Source organism: Chrysemys picta, chromosome 4 (assembly GCF_011386835.1).
Source record: "Chrysemys picta bellii isolate R12L10 chromosome 4, ASM1138683v2, whole genome shotgun sequence".
Taxonomy (NCBI): domain Eukaryota; kingdom Metazoa; phylum Chordata; order Testudines; family Emydidae; genus Chrysemys; species Chrysemys picta.
In genome coordinates this window covers 34,895,377-34,914,642 of record NC_088794.1, presented here as the reverse complement: position 1 = coordinate 34,914,642, position 19,266 = coordinate 34,895,377, and the positions used below count along the sequence as shown (strand labels likewise).

Genomic DNA, 19,266 nt, shown 5'->3' with positions numbered 1-19,266 from the left:
TACCCCCAAAGGGATGGACAGAGAAGCAACACTGGTACAATAAGTGCTGGGACTGAATTTATGCTCCTCTCCTCGGCATTCCTGTAAGACTTTTCAGAAGCTGGCCCATGATTTACTTGGTCAATGGCCTGCCTGATCTCACAGAATAAGTAAAAGGCAGAATATAACTAACCCAACCCTTCTAGTAATCTAAAACTTTTCTGTAGTGCTTCTCTGTCTGTCTTGCTAGCTCACTGAATCTTCCTTGAAGTCTCAAAGCTGTTTCCAGGTAATACTCATTTCACCAAATTTGTTAAGACTTTTTGCTTTTTCCCCTTGTGTCTTTAATCCTCCTTGATTCAAGAGCTGAATTAAATTATAGAAGATGATTCTAAGAGTCCAGTCTAGTTAGAAAGCCATTATCTCTTATGTTTCTTAGCTTGCCACTTGAAGTCTGGACTTTCCAGAGCTCCCTCTTCTGAGATACTCTGAAATGCTAATTGACATAATCTACTTCAAAGGTCTGTATTTTATATTCCAGATTATTACATCTAGTTAGTCTCCTAGTCAATTTGGTTTCTCTTTACCTGCAAACTTAAGCAGAGAGAAGAAACTGTCTTTTTCCATAGATCAAAGACCATTTTATTTTAAAATCAGACCTTGACACTCGACAACAGGTTTAATTCCCTTTGAAGCTTCAAGCTTATGACTAAACTACTTAATTTCCAGTTACACAAAAAATAAACTCCATAATATTTTAAGCAGGTTGGCCAAAATGATGTCTTGATCTAATTTCCACTCATAAGAAGACAGTGTCACCTGGTGGCCAAATGCACCATCCCTAATTGTGTGACTTTTTTGTATTAAACTTCTTTACTGCTTTTGGGTCAAAATACCCTTGGAGAATAAATTGGTACCACCACACATATTATTAATATAAACTCAGGTTTCACCAAGAAATGTGGTGTGCCGAGTCTTCATTTATTCACTCTAATTTAAGGTTTCGTGTGCCAGTAATACATTTTAATGTTTTTAGAAGGTCTCTTTCTATAAGTCTATAATATATAACTAAACTATTGTTGTATGTAAAGTAAATAAGGTTTCTAAAATGTTTAAGAAGCTTCATTTAAAATTAAAATGCAGAGCCCCCTGGACCAATGGCCAGGATCTGGCCAGTGTGAGTGCCACTGAAAATCAGCTCACGTGCCGCCTTTGGCACGGGTGCCATAGGTTGCCTACCGCTGATATAGCCCATAAAAAAGTATCTGTTTTTGTCATTTTCAGATTCTTATGACACTTTTGTAAAGAAGCAGGGAAAATAAGGCTGTGAATCTCATCAAAAATATATCACTGGACTGCCCCTAAGCTCAACTATTGAGCAGTACCAAGGACCAGGTTAGAAATATTTCAAAATTTATTGCATTACAAAAGCTTTAATATTGGCTTACAGACTATTTGTATGTATGGGAGCTATTAATTCCTCAAGAACTCTCTTGTTTGTACACACAGAGCTATGTGCTCATATGGTGGCTTAGCTGAAGAAGAAGCACAGTTCTTTGACCCTAGGGATCATAGGTAAAAATCCTTTCCTGGGGAGGCTGGTTGCTGCATTCAGACTGCCTTTTTCTTGGGGTCAAAAAGGGCTCCTTTTGGGTGTAGTGGTGTGTGCCCATTGAGGAAGTTCAGTACAGTAACTCCTCGCTTAACGTTGTAGTTATGTTCCTGAAAAATGCAACTTTAAGTGTAACAATGTTAAGCGAATCCAATTTCCCCATAAGAATTAATGTAAATAGGGGGGGTTAGGTTCCAGGGAAATTTTTTTCACCAGACAAAAAACTATATATTATATATATATATATACACACCGTATACGTTTTAAACAAACAGTTTAATACTGTTCACAGCTATGATGATTGTGAAGCTTGGTTGAGGTGGTGAAGTTAGAGGGTGGAAGAGGGAGGGATATTTTCCAGGGAATGCCTTGCTGCTAAATGATGAACTAGCACTCGACTGAGCCCTTAAGGGTTAATACATTGTTGTTAATGAAGCCTCTCATCAAGGCACCACTAACAAGAGGGAGGGGAGACAGCATAGCAGACAGAGACAGACACACACCTTGTGTGTGGGAGAGAGAAAGAGATGCACACTGCCCCTTTAAGTAAACTGACCCACTCTTAAGTGCATTGTCTTTTTAAGTGGATCAGGAAGTTGGGACAGCAGCTGCTGCCCCAAGATCTCTGTCTCTCTCCATCTGTGTCCCCTCCCTGCTTTATATGGAGAAGGGGTAAGTGGGGTGCAGGAGCAGGGGGACACCCTGACATTAGCCCCCTCTTCCCCGCAAGCAGGAGTCTCTGGGAGCAAGGCAGAGGGCAGGAGCAGCACATGGCAGTTGGGGGAGGGACAGCTGAACTGCAGATTCATAGCCTGCTGGGCTGCTGCAGCACAGGGAATTTAGGGGAGCAGGGAGCTGATGTGGGGGCTGCCGGTCCACCCTGGTTCCAAGCCCTCACCAGCTAGCTGCAATGGGCTGCTCTTCCTGCAAGCAGTGGACAAAGCAGGTGACTGCCAAACGACTTTAGAAGGGAGCATTGCACAACTTTAAATGAGCATGTTCCCTAATTGATCAGCAATGAAATGCTAACCAGGATGACTTTAAGTGAGGAGTTACTGTATTAACTTCTGAAGCGTGGCTCAGGAGCCATAGGTTGGCCACCCCTGGCCTACTGCCATTATGAAGGGCGGGAAAGCTGATGAAATCAAACTAATTTCCCCAGTGAACGCTCTGCCCTGCCCGTTCATCTGCGAGAGTCGCCTGGGAGAAGCAGGACAGCAGTGGCCCCTGCATCCCTGACCTGCAGGAGGGGAGGCTGTCAGCCCCGGGAAAGTCCCGCTGTGTGTGTAGAACGAGACCGTGTCATGCAGGCTGCAAAGGACGCTGCCAGGCAGGAGCTAAAGCTAGAAAGCCCCATTAGCAGCTGCAGGGCTCCCCTGCTTGTGGGCAAGGAAAAAGCACTGCAGGAGGAGGGATCTTTAATTGAACAGTTGAAACCCCCCCCCCCCGCCCTTGCTTTCCCGTGCCCCCGCAGGCTCTTTATCGATTTGTTGGTCGGTGGTCGGAGCACCGCTGGCAGCTCCTGTCCCCGGCGCAGGGAGCGTGGGCGGCTGCTTTAAAAGGCGAGCGCTGGGGTAGGCCCTCCCCGCCCACTTCCACTTCCGAGTCCGGGTTGCGGAGGGAAGCAGGCGGCAGCAGCAACAGCAGCGGCCGGGGTAACAGCCGGGTGGGCGGCAGGGGTGGGGACTCGCGTCACGGCGGCGATTGCGCCAGCCTGTCTGCTGCGGCGGGGAGAGCAAGCGCCAGGCGGGCGGGACCAAGCTCCGGCTCTGGAGGCTGCTCCCCAGCTCGGGCGCGCGCGGCTGGCCTGTCCCGTCCCGCGCGGTGTCGGTGTCGGGCTCTTCCCCTTCGTTTGGGTCAGCACCTCTGCCCATAGCGGTGGCTGAGGGAGGTGGAGCCTCCTCCTCCTCAGTTTCCCCTCCCTCCCGGTTAATAACTTCTCTGAATGTCTCCTCTGCTGCCCAAGCATGGTGGAGAAAAGCTGGGGCAGGGTGGCTGGTGTTTCTCCTTCTCCCCCTTATCCAGTGGCTGGTGGCCTCTTCCCACAGTGGACCTGTGGGGATAGCCCTCAACAGCCCTGGGGTTGTGTCTCCACCAAGAGGAGGTGGTGGTGGTAATTAATTGGAGGGGTGGCTCTGGGTGTCACCCTGCTGCTTTGGTGTTCTGGATTTTAAGGCCAGAAGGGACCATCATGGTCCTGCAGTCTGCCCCGTTGCAAACCCCAGAACAGGGATCGGCAACCTGTGGCCCGCCAGGGTAAGCACCCTGGTGTGCCGGGCCGGTTTGTTTATCTGCCACATCCGCAGGTTTAGCCAATCGCGGCTCCCTTTGGCCTTGGTTTACTCCAGGCCAATGGGGGCAGCGGGAAGCGGGGGCCAGCACATCCCTCAGCCCCCATTGGCCTGGGACGGCGAACCGCGGCCAATGGGAGCCGCGATCGTCCGAATCTGCGGACGCAGCAGGTAAACCAGCCCGGCCTGCCAGGGTGCTTACCCTGGCAGGCTGTGTGCCAAAGGTTGCCGATCTCTGCCCTAGAACCTCACCCACTCGCTCCTGTTGTAAGCGTATAACCTCTGCCCAAGTTACTCAAATCCTGGAATTTTGCTTTAAAGACTTCAAGTTACAGCGAGTTCACCATTCACTCTAGTTTAAACCAGCAAGTGACCCCCTCACCTCCCAAAATGCTGCAGTGGAAGGAGGAAAAATCTGCTAATCTGACTCCAGGGAAAAATTCCTTCCTGACCCTAAATATGGCAGTCAGTTGGACTCCGAGCATGTTGGTCAGACCTACTAGCCAGACACCTAGAAAAGAGTTCTCTGTAATAAGTCAGAACTCTTTCTGTTTAGTGTCCCATCTGCGGGTTCCTGGGTCTACTCTCTACCAAAGCTGCTACGCTGCTCATGGTCAGTAGATCTTTCTGACTATTTCACCCCTCCCAAGAAAGCTTAACCGCCACTTTCATTTTTTAGGTAGCAAGTAGCCACAGTGCCTCCTCACTCTGGTGAGGTTTGTAAATATTTTTGTATTTGATGACCAGTAGATAATCGGATTACTACTTATTCAGCTAACAAATAAAGCTGCAAACAATATGCAAGTTCTTAGGGCAACATTTCCTTATTTGGGAGTTGTCAGAAAAGGGTGCCATTTTGGGGGGATAACTGGAGGCACTAGCAACTAGAAGTAGGCCCAATATGGAATCTTAAACAAACCTTTCATCTGAATTGAAATTTATAAACACTTCTAGTCATCGTGTTTTGTAAACCCATTTAAGAGTATTAACACAAGTGTTGTAAATGTTTCTTTAAACTTAAATGGAAACTTGGCTTTAAAAAAAAACAAACACTTGTGGGCAACTTATTTGTTTAATAAGTATAACTCCATTATCCATTTGTTTTCAAATATCTTGCCTATATTGGAGTAATTCTCTGAAGCAAAGTGAAATGCTGAAAGTAAACATAGAGCATTAATTATACCATATAAGTAAAGTGGATTTTAAAGAGTATTTCAGTTTTTACTCTAACCTGTTATTGTTTCTTGCTGTCCTTTTCAATATGAATTATATTGACAATACACCTTCAGTGTTTGGTCTAGTAAATTACATCTGATTATCTTGTCCTTGTTCAGGACATCTGTTATTTCTTCAATAGTCTCAAAGATGAATGCAAGTTTCAAACTCAAACATACAATTCTTAGAAGATAAACATATTAAAGCTTACTGAGTGTTGGAATCATGGGAAATGGAGTTAATTGTACTGACCACCATGTCATGACAGAACTAACATCTTAAAGGCCCCATTTATATCCAGAGTTGCACTTCTTCAAAATAAGTGTAATAAACCAAATTAGTTAAAACAGTGCAAAACCCTGTGTGGACACTCTTAATTCAACTTAAACCTGGTTTATAGTGATTTACTGAAACCCAAATTGAACTCAAATTAGCGTCTAGTTTTGCATCAGTTTAACTAAAGGTGTTTTGAACTGATTTAGTTAAACTGGAGCAACTTTGAATACAGGGAAAGGCCTAAGGGGTGTTAGATCTCATTTGAATACTACAGTGGCATGCAATATAGGAAAACCTCACTGCTGAGTTTGTTGAACTTTGGGTTTTAATCCTCTTTGTGCCCTTCTCAATCTGGAATCTTGGGAGAAGTTTGCTGCAGACAAATTTGAAAGAGGCTTTTCAGGCAGGGAGAACAACTTAAATCAGCAGTTCTCAAGCTTTAGCAACCTGAGAACCCCCTTTTAGATTTAAAAAATTTTGTGGACACCTAAGCTCCCTGCCCCGCTTAGTCCCAGGCTCTGCCATCACTCCCCTCTCCCCCCAAAGCTGTGCCCCCACCTTTTCCCACCCCTGTTCCACCTCTTCCCCGCTGTCCCCTCCCCGGAGTGTGCCCTGTCCCTGCTCCTCCCCCTCCCTCCTAGTGCCTCCTGCACGCCACTGAACAGCTGTTCCTTGGCATGCAGGAGGTGCTGGGAGGGAGGGGGAGGAGTTGAGTTGATCAGTGGGGCCCGTGGACCCCCTGGAGTAGCCTTGCAGACCCCAGTTTGAGAAATGCTGACTTACATCATTGATTACATCGGTTTTGCAAAGCTACAGCTTTGCTGGAAAACATGTGCTGTTCAGTTTTAGTTTTTTTTAAAAAAGCATTTATAGCTCAGTTAATGAATTTTTCAACACTTGGAGTGTCACTACTACTGAGCTATCTTAGTCGACTTTTACAAAATTGCTGTAGCCAAATAACAAAATATTAAAAAAGAAGGTTCCAATACTGGCTGTCAGTTGAACTGCTATTTGCAGACCTCTGGTCCAGCAATAAAATGCCTTCTACATATTCAAGAGCAAATGTTTATTGAATGAAGTTGGTATGTGGATATCATATGTTTGGATGTGACAAAGTGCTGCAGTCTGAACACTTTTCATAATACATTTGCCATCTGACTGCTGTTCCGCAAGGGTTTTTCTGTTTGTTTCTTTGGAACTTGCTATCTTCAGCAGTTAAAGTGCTATTGCTGAGAAATTGTTCCAAATATTGAAACTAGTAGCGAACGTTTTCAGATCAATGTTTGTCAGCTTCTGGTAGAGTCAGTATTTGGTCTATAGTTTTCACAGATTTGCATTAACTATCTAGGAACTAAAACGGTCCTCATCACCATTTTACCTAGGAACCTCCTCCCATGAGTTTAAACATGGTGCTCTTCCTCCTCTGCTATCAAAAAGCAGGCTTTAGGGAGGTTTTGGTGTCTTATTGTAAAGAATCTGAGAATGAGGGTACTGTTGAGGGGCAAGCTTGGGAAAAGAGTTGTGCTTCTAGCTCAGTGCACAGAGGTTAATGGTTTGCCTTTAGCTAGTAGGAGGGAAAGTTGATTGGCAGCCTCTACGGCAGGGGTTCTCAAACTTCATTGAACCATGACCCCCTTCTGACAACAAAAATTACTACACGACCCCAGGAGGGGGGACCAAAGCCAAAACCCGAGCTCCGCTGCCCCAGGCTGGGAGGCCAAAGCCGGAGCCCAGGGGCTTCATCCCCAGGCGCTGGCCTGTAACCTGAGCCCTGTCACCCAGGGCTGAAGGCCTGGGGGTTTGGCCCCAGCAAATCTAACACCAGCCTTGGCGACCCTGTTAAAATGGGGTCGTGACCCACAGTTTGAGAACTGCTGCTCTACGGCTTGCAGGGATGGCAACTGCAGACCCCATCAGCTTTTTATATATTGTAGGGATGTTGGTTGACCCCAGACCCCATCAGCTTTTTATATATTGTAGGGATGTTGGTTGACCCCAATCAGCCTAGGCCTGCAGAGGGTGGGCTTTTTCAGGAGCTCCTCACTGAGCTTCCTGAGGCCCACGGTATTTCTAAGACTTGATCTTTTGTTCAAGGCCTTCGTCTCATACCTTCTTGACTACTGAAATCTGCTCTTGCCTTGATGCCAGTCACACTGCCTCCTTAGTTTATTCAAAACACTGCTGCTAAGATCACTTTTCTGGCTTGTGACCCCAGGATCACCACTCCCTCTGCATCCTTCCTCTGGCTTCCCATCTACTGCATCAAATTTATCTTTGCCTTTGCCTCTGAGGTCCTTCACTGTTTAGCACCACCAGATCAGATCTACTGAGTTCTCCATCCCCATCTTTGCTCTACCACTGCCAGCTTCACCCTCATGCACTTTTGTTTTCTTCCAGGTTGCCTGGTGTAGGGAAGCTTCTTGTCAAAATTCATAAAGCTTTCACCTTATCCTCTCTTAATCCTTCTTTAAACCCATTTTTGCCATGTGGCATACAAATGGCTTCTGTCTAGCATAGATTAGGCAAATGCTTTTTGCCAGACTCTTGCCACATCTTCCTCACCCACCTTCACTCTGCTTGCCTGTTTCATCTACCCATTGTGTCCTGACCGACATGTAGGTTGAGACCTCTCTGGGGCATGGATTCTTTATTATGGATCTGATCCTTGACTGGACGTTAATAAGAAAACAAATGTTTGCAAGTATGGAAACTATCTTAGCTCAACCCCTTAGCTCTCCAGCCTCCCATCTTCCCTTCTGTTCCTTCTGTAGTTACTTTATAAGATAATTTTGGATTAAGGGCTTAATTAAGTCTTGTGTGTGGCTTACATTATGAACAGCCACTACTTGTACAAGTTGCACAGGGAATGTTGACGATGCACTGGCATGCTGGCTTGTGGTTGACTTGATGTTACTGTTGCACATGCGTTAGCTCAGGGGTCGGCAACCTTTCAGAAGTGGTGTGCTGAGTCTTCATTTATTCGCTCTAATTTAAGGTTTCGTGTGCCAGTAATACACTTTAATGTTTTTAGGTTTCGTTCTATAAGTCTATAATATCTAACTAAACTATTGTTGTATGTAAAGTAAATAAGGTTTTTAAAATGTTTAAGAAGCTTCATTTAAAATTTAAATTAAAATGCAGAGCCCCCCGGCCCGGTGGCCAGGACCCAGGCAGTGTGAGAGCCACTGAAAATCAGCTTGTGTGCCGAAGGGTTGCCTACCCCTGCACTAGCTGTTCCTAGCTTGAATCGCTGATTGGACCTTAAAATCATGGGGCTTAATGCTACAAGGTTTTGAGCATCATCATTACCCCAAGGAAAGGATTCCGTTTATCAAAGGAAAATCTCAAAACACCATTGCAATAGCATAATTAATACAGCTAATCTATTTCTGGCTCAATTCAGAAGCTGCAGCAACACAGTCTGGAGTCAGCAGCAGGTCACTTAACTTTATAATTTTTTTCTTAGTAACTTAAATTTTGCTACATCTGCAAACATTTCTCCACACTCACACCTTGGAGAGCTTCTCTGCATTGGACTAGTGTTTGGAGATGTGAGGCTTTTTTTAGCCAAATTAAAACAGAGAAGTAGAAGTAAAGAGCGGCTTTCTTCAGATGGGGCGGGGGACACACGAGGGGGACAAGCAATCCTAATTTACTTGTTACTGTAATAGTTCTCTTTTGTAAACAAGATGATTAGTTTATTGACCCTGTTTTCTCCCAGGGAAGGGGACATTTTCGACTCGCCCCTAGCATTTCACTACTCATTGAGTACTCCTTTCGAGCCTCTTAACAACTTCATTGCCTATCTTTTGTGTGGAGGTATCTACACCCTGTTAACATCTAATATTCTTCTAATCCTGAAATACTAAAACACACTTCTCAACAAGGTCAACAAAACCAACTTGAGGTCTGTAAGCATAGCAGTCTTGGAGGTGTGAGCCAATAAAAGTTAGTCTTCAAAGTGAATAGTAGAGATTTTATTAAATGCCATTTCAAAAAACTGTTCAAACCTGTACAAAATTTACTTTGTGATTAAAATGTGAATTTTGGGGCATAATGTATGAAGAAGCTGATTTTTGTGGGATCTCAGTTTTATGAAAGTCAGTTTAACTTGACTATAGAACAGTTATTTCTTCATAATTAAAGACTGTTCCTAATATAAATCCTTGTATCCTGCTCCTAGTCTCTCTCTTTTTTTTTAATGTTGAAAACTGGTTATTTATACCTCCATCCCTTAACCAGTTTTTAATTAAATTAATGTCATCTTATTACTCCTCATCCCTTGACTACTTGGTTTCCTCAGTGACCACTTGAGGGAATTACACAGAGGAAAACCAGCCCAACTGGGTAAAAGACAACTTTTCCTCCAACCTCTCTTTGATTATATTTGTTATGACTGTAAAGAATAACTTGATATTCAATGTTATGTGGTCTGTGGATAGGACAGTTCTGTTCAGTTCTGTTTCAGGTAACCCATCATCTTGAGCTTGGAAAAGATACTTACTTTTTTTAATCCCCAAGTGCCCATAATGTGCCACCACTGTGTTGCATCATTGACTTGCAAGAAGCTTGAGTGTGACAATTCAGATATTAAGAATAAATGCACACACTCATATTTGTTTGTTAAACCCGTATCTCCCTTGGTTGACTTGAAACTTGCAGGCTAAGTTCACCAGAAATTAAAACCTGAATTTGGATAGGTTTTCCCCTACTGCTACAAGAAACGCATGGGGCAGTGGATTCCATTGTAGGGGTCTGGAGGCAGCATTTCACCCTCAGGCTGGGCCATAGACACTTTTGTGAACTTGCTTTGTTTTTGAAACATGACAAAATAAAAAATTCTCTGTGTAAACATAGCAGGGTTTTATTTTTTTCCTCAACCTGTTACAAAGTTAAAGTGCTTCCCCAATCAGAAGTACTCTTGTATATCTATTTGTAGCATGGCTAAAAAACTAAATGGACAATAGTGATTAAAACAGAAGTTGGATGCTGTTTTGTCTTTCAAAGTCCAGCACTCTCTGCCAAGAAACTACTAGCCACTTGGGGGTGTCTCCCATTTCCTCCCGTCAAAATTTCCTGATATCCATTTTATAAACATTGGTGACTGTAAAGGCTTCTCTTAGTGTTTTTGGTATTCTAGGTTTTTTTCTTGTAAATCTGTTGCTTGTAGCCTTCAAAATAGCAATAGTTTTAGTCTCTAAACTGGCATTTACATAATCACGGAAGGAACCAGTACTGGGATTCTAGCTTTTTTTTTTTTTAAATTAAATGATACTCTGTCACTGGATGGCTGCCTATGCTGCCACAGAATGTCACTTGTGAAAGGCAAATATCTGTATTTGTTTGTCTCTGGTTACATCCAAAAGACCTATTACTAACTAGTTGTGAAACTGATTAGTATAGATGCATTTCACATGTTATTTATTTTTCATAATCAAAATGTACTGAGCAGCCAAAGTATTTTCATCAATACAGGATGGCTGGTTGACGATTTAGTTGGGGTTGGTCCTGCTTTGAGCAGGGGGTTGGACTAGATGACCTCCTGAGATCTCTTCCAACCCTAAATCTTCTATAATTCTATGGAGAGCTAGTTCATAGGCTGCTTTTATGATTTAAGGAAAGGCATAGGTGGGGACTTTAAAAAAACAAAACAAACTCAAATGGCATGCCAAGCTTGAGACTGTTCTGGGACTTGACTTTCAGAGGGTGAATGATCAACGTTTTCTAAAGAGGTCTCCTATAAGAAGTCTCAAGTTGGACATATAACTGACACCCAAAATTACTAATCACTTTTGAGCCAGTATTTTCAAAAGTGATTTGCTCATGTGACAGTCATGTGTGAATACAGCAGGCTAACAAGTGCAGAATATTTCATGAATTCAAATTAAAGAGGTCAGACTCACTATTAAGGTTCATTTTATAAATGGTTTATAACGAAGTAAAAAAATTGTGGAAGATATAAGCATGTTACGGATATGAGTAGTGTGGGTTAGATGGTTATAAGCACATCACTAGAAGGTGGTATAGATGAGCTATGGTTACAAGCAATCTTTTGACCTCTTAGTCTTTAGTAAATGCTTTCTTTTTTTTTTATAAACATTCTACTCAATCTAGTGATAAACAAAACCTTAATATAGTCTGACTAATAAAGTCATACCTTATGGAAGGAGCTAGCTATGTTAAACTTTACAGAGCAGCAAAGAAACTTAGAACATGAGAAACTGTAAAATATTCATATTTAATGTCCTCATCTTGATATTACTTCCCTTTCTCTTTAATGTTGAAGACAGGATGGCCGTTGCTTGAATTCATGGGGCCTTGCTGCTTATTTTCTTTGTGCCAATGATAGTTAAGGGCCAGCTAGGTAATCAGTTCTGTACGTGATCCAAAAAGTACAGGTCCTGCCTTGGAGAGTCTAAATCTAAAGGTGGGCCTGAAGGAGGGTGATCTCTTAAATCACTTTTAGTTTTAAAAATAAAGGCTTTGTGTTTTGGGCATTGATTTGGGTTTTATATGACAAAAGGAAGGGGCTCCTAATTCAGAGGGTATTCTGGGGGGCCTGGTTTAGAGGGTATTCAGTCCATGGGGGCAGCTTGGAAGACAGTGGGATGACTGGAATGGGAGAGAGCTTTCAAGACTGACCTTGCTGGAACTATAAAAGGAGGGTAGGCAGGGGCGGCTCTATGTTTTTTGCTGCCCCAAGCATGGCAGTCAGCCGGCTTTTGGCGGCGTGCCTGTGGGTGGTCTGCTGGTCGTGCGGATTCGGCGGCATGCCTGCGGGAGGTCCACCGGTGCCGCGCCATTGGCGTCCCCGCCGCTGAATTGTCGCCGAAGCCCCGGGACCAGCGGACCTCCCGCAGGCATGCTGCGGAAAGCCGCCTGCCTGCTGCCCCCACAGCGACTGGCAGCCCGCCCCCTGTGGCTTGCTGTCCCAGGCACGCGCTTGCTGCGCTGGTGCCTGGAGCCACCCCTGAGGGTAGGGATGCAATCCAAAACAATCTCAAAATTGTTGATTGGAAGTAGGTGTGCTGGGTCTAAAGTTAGGATGCAAGGTTTAATGCAGTGGATGGGGATAGGGGCACAAGCGCAGTCAGTGGTGATTGGACTGGGAAGGGAAGGCTTTTTTGGTTGTGGCATCTTGGGAACGCTTAAATGATGTGTGGCCATTGAAGGTTACAGTAATCCTGGTGGAGCTGACCTGTGTGTAAATGGGCTGTCCTATTTGCTTGACCTTATGATAGAAGGTGCTACTATGCCAAAATTTTCCGAATAAGACAATGTGAAAATCTAGTGGACAGAATGATTTGCTAAATAAAGTCAACTGTTTCTCATGCAAAGTCTTAAACAAGAAAATCTGACTCCTATTAAACTGTTGTATTCTTGTATTCACAGAAGAGAGAATCAAAACTCTAGTCTCTTTTAAGCACAGCTGACTGGCGTAGTGGAAACTGCCATGAGACTTCTCTGTACTGCACTTTCTTTGGTCTTGATTTACCAGCTGGTTGATGCTACGTTATCAAAGACCGATGCAAAGAAAATGGCTTCAAAAACGCTGGAGGAAAAGGTATCAGAACTAGCTGTTCATGACAACTTGTACTCCAAAGTGAGTTAACAAGGAATATTGGCAGATGTTGAAGAGTTTTTCTACTGGCATTAATTTATAATGGTTTAGTAAGAAACCAATAAGATAACTAAAGTATACTGACATTGAATAGTCTTAACTACTGCTGGACCATGGTTTTTTTGTTTTTAATTGAAAAGTCACAATTTTAAAAGCATTACCAAGGAAGACAAGCTGTTTAGCTGATATTGAACTTGTAAGAATAACTACCTGTACAGTGTTAAGTTCACTACATGGCAAAACATGAAAGGTTAAATTGTCTTGCTTAAAGGAACATTATTTAAAATTTTGAAACTGTGTAGCTAAAATTTCAAGTTTCTGTTAAAGAACCTTTTAGTATCCTGAACTCATTGCTTAAAGCAAGGGTGGTTCTGGCTGCCTTTAATGTTAAAAACAGTGCTTCGGGCAGGCTTCAGAGCAACAGGACTGGACACCCTCAATCCTGCCATAACTTCTTGTACATGCTTCTGCCGCTTCACTTTTGACATTGCTGCTACTAGTGAACGTCCTCATGCAGAGTCTGGGAAAGGGTGTGCACATTGAATGAAAAACCTGATTTCCCAGCGATCAGGTGCAGGGGAAAACCAGAAGGACCAAGGACAGAGTCTTCTGGAATCCCCATAGAAAGTTGAAGGTGAGGATGACAGGGATTCTCCAAAGTAGATGGTGAAAGAGCTATGAGTGAGAGAGAGGAGAAGAACCAGGAAAGGACAGAGTCACAGAAGCCAACAAAGGGTAAGATTTCAAGAGGAGGAATGTGGTTGATGTTGTTAAAGATAGCTGACAGGAGAAGGAGGTTGAGGATGGAATATTGGTTCTGAGCTATGGTTAGAAGGAGGTCATCTGAGAATTTGAGTGATTTAAGTGGAAGGCAATGGGCCGAAGCTGCATTGAAGAGGGTCTATGATGGAATTAGAGGAGAGGCACTCCATCCGTGTTCAGTGAACTTTGAGACAGAAAGGAGACAGCATGGTAGCTGGATAATCAGTGGTCAAGGTTGGGTTTTTAAGGTGGGAGAGAATAAAACATTCTTGTCTTATGAGGGGAAAAAGCCAAAGGACAGTGAGAGTTTAAGGAAAAGAGTGGGCACAAGGGAGATCAGGAGATGGGATGGGTTCACCAGGGCAAATGGAGGGGCTAGAGGAGGAGAGCAGACAAGTATGTATCTGTGACAGGAAAAGGAGACGAGTTGTAGGAGGGGGAAGGTAAGATGAGGGGAGGGGGAAGGTCACAAATTTTTTCCATTTTCTCTTGGAAGAAATTTCAAGATCCTGTGCTGGGAGAGAAGTAGAGGCTGGAGGAGGGGAAGATTTGAGGAGTAAGACAAAGGTGGTTGGGGTTGAAGACATAGGATACAATTTAAGTTGGCAAAATAAAATAGTTTTAGCTAGGAAGAGGGCAGAAGTGAAGGAGGACAGAATGAATTTGTAGTGGAGGAATTCAGCGTGGTTCCAGGATTTCTGCCAAAGAAATCTTCTCACTTGCTCTGTGAGAGCAGGAGTGAAGGAAGTGATTGTAGGGGGTGAACAGGGCTTAGTGGTGTGGCAGGGTGGACCTACTGACAGCAGCGAGGGGCAATGCTGAATTGTAATAATGGAAAACCGAGTGACAGGGCGTGATAGAGGGGCCTGGTGGGCAATGCTGAAAATGGTGTGTGCAAAATTAAAAGCATTCTTTAGAAAACAAACATGTAGTTGGTTTTACAGTAGTGGTCAAGATATGCTAGGTACTGCTCGGAAAAGACAGTCCCTGACTCCCAAATCTATTTTGTCTTCAAAGCAAACTGGGTACACTAGGAAGTGGCACTATATCTTTACTCATACCACCTTAGGAGACTAGCCACTCTTGTACTCAATCAAATATGGCTAAAAATAGTGGGACATTGATTTGACTTTTCTTTCCAGTCAACAACATCAACCAATAAATGCTGACAAATGTCCACTAAGTGTGCACCTTGTCAGGCCTTAGTGCTCTTTTTTTGGTTACTAGAACTCTGGTCCTTATTCTTGCTCCTGATGCCTATGGTACATTCATGATTGTGGACATTTTGCTAGTGGTAAAAGCTGTATAAAATATCTCTACCTTCAATACCCAAATCACAATGAAAGTTCAATCCAAAATGTCTTAAATGTAATGGCCTCCTTAAAGTGTTTAACCAACACACCAAACTGGGAATGTTCAGTCTTGCAATTATGTTTTGATGTAATACTTGAGAGTACAGTTATACTCTGAAAAGAGACTATGCATCGCCTTATTCAGCTGATTTGCTGTGGATCTCTAATTTATCTTTCAGTCCTTTGAACACTACAAAACTTACCACAGCTAAGTGATCTAAGTGCTGATTCCTCACAAAACTGGAAATTAGTACTTTGCCAATCAGTTGGGACTGTGTAAACCTGAACTTGGAGACAGTGGGGGGCGGGGGAGATTCTTATTACTGGTGTGAGGAAACTTAGCTTGACTCCCAGAGTCCATGCTGGGTTTGCAAAACTGGCAGTTAGAAAAAAAAATCTTGAATGCTATTGGGTATACAAATCATAAGACACAAACATGAACCCCACAATACTGCTTTAGTCACTTCTCACTGTAGAACGGCTCTTAAACCTTGCTAATGGTATCCTAGATTTGTCTGACTATAATAGCCAAGAGTTAAGTGTCTCGGGTCTTCTTCCAAAAAGGAAAACATGTTAGAGTACATTATGAACTTATTGCAAAATTGTCATTTAACCTCTGAATGAATGTCCTACTGCTCATGTGTGGAGACTGGCATACTCTATTTCTATAATAAATTGGCTTTCTCTGTTTCTCTGTTTGCAGGGGAAGTGTGTATAAAGTAAGACTTTAAATATTGCTGATACTGACAGCATTTCTGAGCTCTAGCCTGTTCCTTTTAACTAAGCTATATTGCATCATTTATAGGGAACACTAAAAGTTTAATGATGTGATTAAAGTGTAGATTAACTCAAAGTAGTTAATTGTACAAATGCTGTTAATGAAAGTAATTCTAAAAATTGTTTTCCCCCTTAGATATGGCATTCAGACAAAATTGTACAAGACCGGGGTCTGGTAGTCACTGATCCAAAGGCAAAAGATATTGTGTTGGAACACAAAAGTTACTGTGCCAAGAAAACGAAGGAGAGACACTTCTGGGGAGATGTTCTGGGATATATCACCCCTGTAAGTAATACAATAAAAATCAGAGTCTCTGCTGAATATACAGCAGACTAATAAGATGCCAGGTTTCTCTATTCTTGCAGCCTCAGTAACAGATTCAGCCAAGCACAATATTGTACCTATCCCTTCAGTTTCCTTATAATATTATAGCTACTTCTGATGCTTGGTCAAATAGCCACCCAAGAGAAGAAGGATGGTTCATCAGTTGGGTACTAGTCTGGGACTCTGTATGTTTCCCTGTTCTGCTGCAGGTTTCGGTGTAACTTTCATGCAAGTTGCATAGTCTCTCTGTGTCCCAATTCCTCAAGGGGGATAATAGTACTTCCCTATCTCACAGGGGTAGTATGAGATTGTGATGTGCTCACATACTAGGGCAATGTCGACTGTATATATACTATGGATAGCTGCACAATGCAACTTGAATAATTTCAATACAGAGCGAAACTTTTTCTGCTGACACCAAACTAACCCTTATTTCCAAGCTCGCTACTATTCAAGACATCTCCCTAGATCCCTTTTAGAACAATGAATATACGTTTTGATAATAGTAAAGGGCTGTGTAAACAAATAGGAAAAAGTGTAACCAGTTAAAAAAAATAAATTGCGAATGATACCAACACTACTTATTGCAGTTCATCAATTGCTGAACTGTTGACTTTTTGGTAGGCCTGGGTAAGTAGAGGTTTGAAGGAAGGATTTGAAGGACAATGAGGAAATGTTACCCCTTTGACTCAAGTCCAGTTGTGTTTGTACTATTTTCCTCCCTTTGAAGGATAGAAGTTTTTTGATAAGTATTCAGCTGTGTCCACTTGCCAGTTAAGCTTGGTGAAAGTTGACTTCCAAGTGAAGGATCACTCAAGCTCCCAAACCAACTTTGCTTTTACTGTTAGCAGGGCACTACCAAATTCACTGTCCTTTTTTGTAAATTTCACAGTCCTAGCATTTTAAGTATTTGAACCCCTTAAATTCAAGATTTAAAAATGGTAAATTTCACAGTGTTGTACCAAAACATGAATATGTATTTAAAAATGGCAAAATATAAACATGTTAAAGCCTTTAAGACTCAGCATTTCTGAAACCTATCCTTTGAAGTTCCTGTTCTTTTTGGGTTTCAGAAATATTTTGAACATGAAGTAGTGGTGTTTTCAGAGTCTTCTACAGACTGAAATGATGGCTTGAAGGGTGCAAACTGGACCACTTATTTCCATGTGTCAACTGCAAAGCCACATGCTGACTTAGTTTTCATCTTTAGCTATTACACTGCTCATCACTTCGGTAGAAATTTCTAGGAAATGTGCCGCATTAAGAAAGGTGGTCAGTTTTTTTTTTTTTTTTTTTTTTTTTTTTAAAAGGTCTTGCAGAGGCGTAAGGATGCAAGCGCTAAAGCAAAAAATGATGGTCTGGCAGCACATGTTTTGGCCCTTAACATAGGAGTTGGCTAGAGGGGAAGAGAAGATGTTGGCGGGGACAGAGGGATAATTTCTTTTCAACAAGTCTTGGTCTAAAACTATGTTTACACTACTGCCTATGTCAGCAAAACTTACGTCACTCAGGGGTGTGAATATTCTACCCCCTGAGCAACATAAACTATGCTGACATAAGTGCTAGTGTGCACAGCGCTGTGTCAGTGGGAGAGCTTCCCCTGTGACACAGCTTATGCCGCTCGTGGGGGCGTTTTTTAATGTTGTTGGCATAGAGCGTCTTCACACGCTCTCCAGCGGTGCAGCTGTACCACTGCAGTAAGAGTAGACATGTCCTAAGAAAAAGGAATTTTAAATAGATACAATATTGATCTTCCTGAATTTTCATTTTTAACAGCTTCAGGTATCTGGAGTGAACTTGTTTAAAAACAAAATAGTACAGGTCTCCCTGCAGCTTTTCTAGAAACTTCCTTTAGAATATGGCAAAATTCAGTAGACTCTGTTCACACTTCACTACAGCAGTAGACTCTGTTGGAAGTGTTATCACTTATCAAGGAGGGAAAGTATAATCACGGGAAGGCTAGGCCTTCTAGCAGACTCCACTTGGATATCCTGTGACTGTCTGGCTCTTCCATACCTTATAAAAGCAGGTGTGTGAAATTTCACCATTCCTAACTTCCATTGGACATGAAAAAAATGGAATGCATACCTATTAATCCCATTCCCCACTGGAGTCTCTCTTAAAGTCAATAAAATCTGTAGCTAAGATGGGCTTGTGCATTTATCTTTGCTGGAAATTTCTAGTGTGCATTCCATAGTTGATACTAAGTAATGAAGCTCTACAAACATGCTAAAACACTTCCTTAGAAGCCCACAAGCTGACCTGCAGTGATCCTTCCAACACTTTTCCTTGTGATACACAGAAAAATTGTCATCTGGCAAGTAGTAAAGGTGGTTGTAGATCCTGTTGTAATGTCTTCTTTTTTTCCCCCTTTTTCTTTTCCCTTTTTGCAAGTGGAACAACCATGGCTACGACATTGCTAAAATGTTTGGAAACAAATTTACGTTGATCTCCCCAGTCTGGCTACAGGTGAAAAGAAAGGGAAAGGAGATGTTCCAGTTCACAGGGCTACATGATGCTGACCAAGGTTCTTTATTTTCGTGTTGTGTGATGTTTGGATGTGTATATATATGAAATATGTAGTCAGTATTGCTATAGGCTGAATGAAAGACACTAATTACTAGCCTTTCCAGTATACTAATATGGATTTGTCTCTGGTCTTTCTGAGGATGAGATTCCACTTTGTCACTGTATTCTTATAATTAAAAGTCTCTCTATTTTTTTTAAAAGAAAACCACCCATTTATCCGCAAAGAGTAGTGGAAAAATGGAGATTTCAGTGGCTCCTTTCACCTGGCCCATCACAAAGAACAGGCAGAGATAGTTATGTACATAAACATTTTTAATGAATCTGTATTAATTTAATTTAATTTTGTAAAGTATTTCGGGATACATGACTCTACAGTCAGGCTACATTTCAGGCTTTATGCTATTAAAATTTAAATTTGATAATGGCTTGGGTGTCGGCAAATGTAAAGTTATCTCAATTGAAATATCTCTGGTGACTGATTCTGAACAAGCTTTAATTCTGATAATTTTCAGACCAAATAATGAAGC

General features: G+C 42.5%; 1 protein-coding gene across 14 annotated transcripts in view; it reads left to right on the top strand.

Moving 5' to 3' along the window:
• The first annotated feature begins 2,190 nt into the window (after positions 1-2,190).
• The window catches only part of CHID1 (chitinase domain containing 1), a 275,561-nt gene continuing 258,485 nt past the window's right edge, over positions 2,191-19,266 (top strand). For 5 of the 14 annotated variants that reach the window (XM_042862184.2, XM_042862180.2, XM_065594669.1 and 2 more), the window contains exons 1-4: positions 3,092-3,246; positions 12,766-12,976; positions 16,022-16,171; positions 18,605-18,737. In XM_042862184.2, coding sequence (XP_042718118.2) covers positions 12,827-12,976; positions 16,022-16,171; positions 18,605-18,737 — 433 coding nt within the window. In that variant the 5' untranslated portion in view covers positions 3,092-3,246; positions 12,766-12,826. Of the gene's footprint in view, positions 2,264-3,091; positions 3,247-3,286; positions 3,448-4,443; positions 4,496-12,765; positions 12,977-16,021; positions 16,172-18,604; positions 18,738-19,266 lie in introns of those variants that run through there. The other 9 variants (XM_024109643.3, XM_065594673.1, XM_065594671.1 and 6 more) reach the window with 8 other exon arrangements.